Source organism: Sorex araneus, chromosome X (genome assembly GCF_027595985.1).
Source record: "Sorex araneus isolate mSorAra2 chromosome X, mSorAra2.pri, whole genome shotgun sequence".
NCBI lineage: Eukaryota > Metazoa > Chordata > Mammalia > Eulipotyphla > Soricidae > Sorex > Sorex araneus.
The window spans coordinates 91,294,937-91,300,499 of record NC_073313.1 but is presented as its reverse complement, the minus strand read 5'-3'; the positions used below and the strand labels follow the sequence as shown (position 1 = coordinate 91,300,499).

The window sequence follows — 5,563 nt, the reverse complement described above, 5'->3', positions numbered from 1 at the left end:
ATTTCTACTCTAAGTCAGATATCTATGCTATCTGGTGTACATCTCAGTATCATTTTGCCGTTTTCTTGTAGGATTGTCCTACAAACATTTACTTTGAGACTGCATTTGTGTGTATGTGTGTTTTTTGTGTGTATGTGTCTTAGGGGCAAAAATAATGTTCATTTGCCTTTTCATCAACTGTGATTTTCAATTATTAAATTCCAACCAAATAATTTAAGGTAATTATTGAAATATGAGTCTCAATATTTTATCATTTGTTCCCTTGACTTGTTTTTTGTCTCTCTCATATTTTCTTCCTTCTACTTGCATATTGTCCTTCTGCATAAAGTTTGAGATTTTATCTAGTTTCTTATATATTTTTTTCTGTACACTTATTAAAGATTGGCAGAGTGTTTATAAATTGAATACGTATTATATATTAAAGAGATTGATCTTAAGTTAAATTTAAAAGACTATATTTTTGCTCTTTTCTGTACACTCTTATTTTATGTAGTTTTGGTGTCTTATTAGGCCTAGGTGAGATTTATTTTCATTTATGAGTCCTTTAATGTGTCGTGTCTTGCAAGGCCAGATTTGTGGTGATGAATTGCTTTGATGTTTGTTTTACACATAAAAATATTTATTCTCTATATTATTTTTTTCCATTATCATATTCTTTATTTTGGAGGCTAACATGTTTACATTCCTGACAAAAGTGAATGAGTATTGCTTTCTCTCAATCTTGTCCATTTGGCATGAGTTGTTTCTGTCCATAGTAATATCAGCCTATACACCGGTATGAAGTTAAGTCTCATTGTTTTTATATGCATTTCTGTGATAATCAGTGATGATGTACTTTCTCTTAATTTGCTTTTTGGTCATATGTATGCTTTTTTTTATTAGTTTATTTTTAATTAGAGAGTCATCGTGAGGGTACAGTTACAGATCCATACATCTTTGCGCTCATGTTTCCCCCATACAAAGTTCGATAACCCATCCCTTCACCAGTGCCCATTCTCCACCACCCGTAAACCCAACATCCCTCCCCCCCTCCCCAGTCCCATCTCGCCCCACCCCACCCTGCCACTATGGCAGGGAATTCCCTTTTGTTCTCTCTTTCTGATTAGGTGTTGTGGTTTGCAATAAAGGTGTTGAGTGGCCATTGCGTTCAGTCTCTAGTCTGTATTCGGCCCGCATCACCCTTCCCCCACATGACCTCCAACCACATTTTACTTGGTGGTCCCTTCCCTGAGTTACCCAGAATGAGAGACCAGCCTCCAAGCCATGGAGACAATCTCCTGGTACTTATTTCTACTATTCTTGGACGTTAGTCTTATAGTCTATTATTCTATATTCCACAGATGAGTGCAATCTTTCTATGTCTGTCTCTCTCTTTCTGACTCATTTCACTTAGCATGATACTTTCCATGTTGATCCACTTATATGCAAATGTCATGACCTCATTTTTTCTAACAGCTGCATAGTATTCCATTGTATAGATGTGCCAGAGTTTCTTCAACTAGTCATCTGTTCTAGGGCACTCGGGTTTTTTCCAGATTCTGGCTATTGTAAACAGTGCTGCGGTGAACATATAAGTGCATATGTCACTTCGGCTATACTTTTTGGCTTTTCTGGGATAAATTCCCAGCAGTGGTATTGCTGGGTCAAATAGGAGCTCAACCTCTAGTTTTGTGAGAATCGTCCATACTGTTTTCCAAAAGGGCTGAACTAGCCGGCATTCCCACCAGCAGTGTAGAAGGGTCCCTTTCTCCCCACATCCTCTCCAACAGCGGTTGCTTTTGTTCTTTTGGATGTGTGCTAGTCTCTGTGGTGTGAGGTGGTATCTCATGGTTGTTTTGATCTGCATCTCTCTGACGATTAGTGATGTAGAGCACTTTTTCATGTGCCTTTTGGCCATTCGTATCTCTTCCTTGGTAAAGTTTCTGTTCATTTCTTCGCCCCATTTTTTGATGGGGTTGGATGTTTTCTTCTTGTAGAGTTCAACCAGTGCTTTATATACCCTTGATATCAAGCCCTTATCTGATGGGTATTGTGTAAATAACCTTTCCCATTCTGTAGATAGTCTTTGTATTCTGGTCGCTGTATCTTTTGCGGTGCAGAAGCTTTTTAGTTTAATGTAGTCCCATTTGTTGATCTCTGTTTTTACTAGATTGCTTAGTTCCGTGTCATCTTTGAAGATACCTTTATCTTCAATATCCTGGAGGGTTTTGCCTACCTTATATTCAATGTACCTTATGGTTTGTGGTCTGATGTTGAGGTCTTTAATCCATTTTGATTTGACTTTTGTGCATGGTGTAAGGTCGAGTTCTAAGCCCATTTTTTTTGCATGTGGTTGTCCAATTGTGCCAGCACCATTTGTTAAAGAGACTTTCCTTGCTCCACTTCACATCTCTTGCTCCTTTATCAAAGATTAGATGATCATACATTTGAGGTTGTGTGTGGGGATATTCCACCCTGTTCCATTGGTCTGCAGCTCTGCCTTTGTTCCAGTACCATGCTGTTTTAATTGTTACCGCTTTGTAGTAGAGTTTAAGGTTGGGGAGGGTGATGCCTCCCATCATCTTTTTCCCAAGAATTGTTTTAGCTATCCGTGGGCGTTTATTGTTCCATATAAATTTCAGGATTGCTTGCTCCGCTTCTTTGAAGAATGCCATGGGTATCCCTATAGGGATCGCGTTAAATCTGTATAATGCTTTTGGGAGTATTGCCATTTTGACAATGTTTATTCTCCCTATCCATGAGCAGGGGATATGTTTCCATTTCCTCATGTCCTCTTTTATTTCATGGAGTAGAGTTTTATAGTTTTCTTTGTAGAGGTCCTTTACTTCTTTAGTTAAGCTGATTCCAAGATATTTGATTTTCTGGGGCACAATTGTGAATGGGATTGCTTTTTTCATGTCCCTTTCCTCTGTCTGGTTGTTTGCATATAGGAAGGCCATGTATTTTTGGGTATTGATTTTATAGCCTGCGACTTTACTGTATAGGTCAATTGTTTCTAAGAGTTTCTTACTAGAGCTTTTAGGTTTCTCTAGGTATAGCATCATATCGTCTGCGAGTAGTGAGAGGTTGATTTCTTCCTTTCCGATCTGAATCCCCTTAATATCTTTTTCTTGCCTGATGGCTATTGCTAATACTTCCAATACTATATTTAAGAGAAGTGGTGAGAGTGGGCATCCTTGTCTTGTCCCCGATCTTAGAGGAAAAGCCCTTAGTTTTTCTCCATTGATGATAATGCTTGCCCTAGGTTCGTGGTAGATGGCTTTGACTATCTTGAGAAAAGTTCCTCCAAAACCCATTTTGGTGAGAGTTTTTATCATGAATGGGTGTTGGATCTTGTCAAATGCTTTCTCTGCATCTATGGATATGATCATATGGTTTTTATCTTTACCTTCGCTGATGTGATGGATTATGTTGATTGATTTCCGAATGTTAAACCATCCTTGCATCCCCGGGATGAATCCCACTTGGTCATGGTGTATGATCTTTTTGATGAGTTGTTGGATTCTATTTGCTAGTATTTTGTTGAGGATCTTCGCATCGGTGTTCATCAAGGATATTGGTCTATAGTTTTCTTTGTTAGTGGTGTCTTTGTTTGCTTTTGGTATTAGGGAGATATGTGCCTCGTAGAAACTGTTCGGAAGGGTTCCTGTCTTTTCAATTTCCTGGAAAAGCTTGAGGAGAACTGGCAACTAGTCTTCCTTAAATGTTTGGAAGAATTCGCCAGTGAATTCGTCTGGACCTGGGCTTTTGTTTTTGGGGAGACTTTTGATTACAGTTTCGATTTCCTTGATATTTATGGGCCTATTGAGGTATTTCACGTCTTCTTGGCTCAGTCTTGGGAGATTGTAGGAGTCAAGGAATTCGTCCATTTCTTTTAGGTTCTCTTGCTTCGTGGCATACAGACTTTCAAAGTAGTCTCTGATGATCCTTTGAATCTCCTTGGTTTCTGTTGTGATGTCCCCCTTTTCATTTCTGATTCGGTTTATTAGGGTTTTCTCTTTTTCTTTCTTTGTGAGTCTTGCTAGCGGTTTATCAATCTTATTTATTTTCTCGAAGAACCAGCTCTTTGTTTCATTGATCTTACGGATTGTTTTTCGGGTTTCCATATCGTTAATTTCTGCTCTAAGTTTTATTATTTCTTTCCTTCGATCTGGTTTGGGTTCCTTTTGCTGGTCCTCTTCTAAGATCTTGAGCTGCGAAGTCAAGCTATCTATATAGGCCCTTTCTTCCTTTCTGAGGAAGGCTTGCAGAGCTATAAATTTTCCCCTTAACACAGCTTTAGCTGCGTCCCATAGGTTCTGGTAGCCTGTGTCTTCATTCTCATTTGTTTCGAGGTATCTCTTAATTTCTTTCTTGATTTCCTCCGTGACCCACTCATTGTTCAATAGTGAGTTGTTTAACTTCCAAGTGTTTGATTTGGTTCTCTGCGTCTGTGCATGATTGACTTCCATCTTCAGTGCATCATGGTCTGAAAAGAGAGTTGAAACAATTTCTGTCTTCCCAATTCTATTAAGGTATAATTTGTGGCCCAGAACATGGTCTATTTTGGAAAACGTTCCGTGTGCGCTGGAAAAGAATGTGTATTCTTTCTTTTTGGGGTGTATAGCCCTGTATAGGTCTATTAGCCCTGTCTCCTCCATTTCTTCCTTCAGGGCCATCGTTTCCTTGCTGAGTGTTGTTCTTGTCGATCTATCCAGAGGTGATAAGGCAGTGTTGAAATCTCCAACTACTATCGTGGTGCTAGTTATGTCCTCCTTAAATTCTGTTAGGAGTTCTTTTAAGTATTTAGCTGGTCGTTCATTAGGTGCGTATACGTTTAGGCGTGTGATTTCTTCCTGTTGTATATATCCCTTGGTGAATATAAATTCAATAGTAGAAACATCCGAATGCTGCTGCAACACAGAATAAACTGTCATTCATGAAGACATCATGCATGTAGTTGTCCGTGTCAGCATCCCAGAAACAGCGGGCAGACATGAATACTCCTTCACCTCTTTGTTCTCCAATCACTACTTGTACCACCATTTTATATCGATCAAATCCCATTTCTTTTAACTTATCTTTAATGCTTTCTGATAAATGTTTTCTGAGCTGAGGCATTTCTTCTGGAGAATATTCAACATTTGCCAATTCCTCCTTGATCACAGCATGGATGCAGTCTTTAACCACATAGGGCCTGAACCTTTGCTGGAAAATGGGCCTCAGAATGTAGGTGTTCTCAGACTCCCCCAGATTCTCCGTCTCTGCCACCCCATCGACCGTGCTGTTGGACTGCGCTACCGAGAAGGAGACGGCCCGATACGAAGCCATGTTTTGAGCCGTCGCCGGGGAGATGCCGCGCGCCTCTCTATATTATTTTAAATAATACTGTAGATGGCTAGAATTATCTTGGTAAAAATTTCTTCTCTTGGTACTACAGAACCAAGATCAACAAATCAGGAGAAACTGTATCTACTCATTTCTGCAAGCACTGCAAAATCGACAGACAAATTTATATCAGTCACAGAAATGTGTCTGAAGTCATTACATAGGGACAGAAGGAGAGCTCTTTGGCCAATTCAAG

The 5,563-nt window shown here is 39.4% G+C and overlaps 1 protein-coding gene across 1 annotated transcript; it reads right to left on the bottom strand.

Moving 5' to 3' along the window:
- Positions 1-4,866: 4,866 nt before the first annotated feature.
- On the bottom strand, positions 4,867-5,327 carry LOC129400046 (dynein light chain Tctex-type protein 2B-like). The gene has a single exon (XM_055122736.1). It carries the CDS (start codon positions 5,308-5,310, stop codon positions 4,867-4,869), a length of 444 nt encoding a protein of 147 aa, XP_054978711.1. The 5' UTR covers positions 5,311-5,327.
- Between the last annotated feature and the right edge of the window lie 236 nt (positions 5,328-5,563).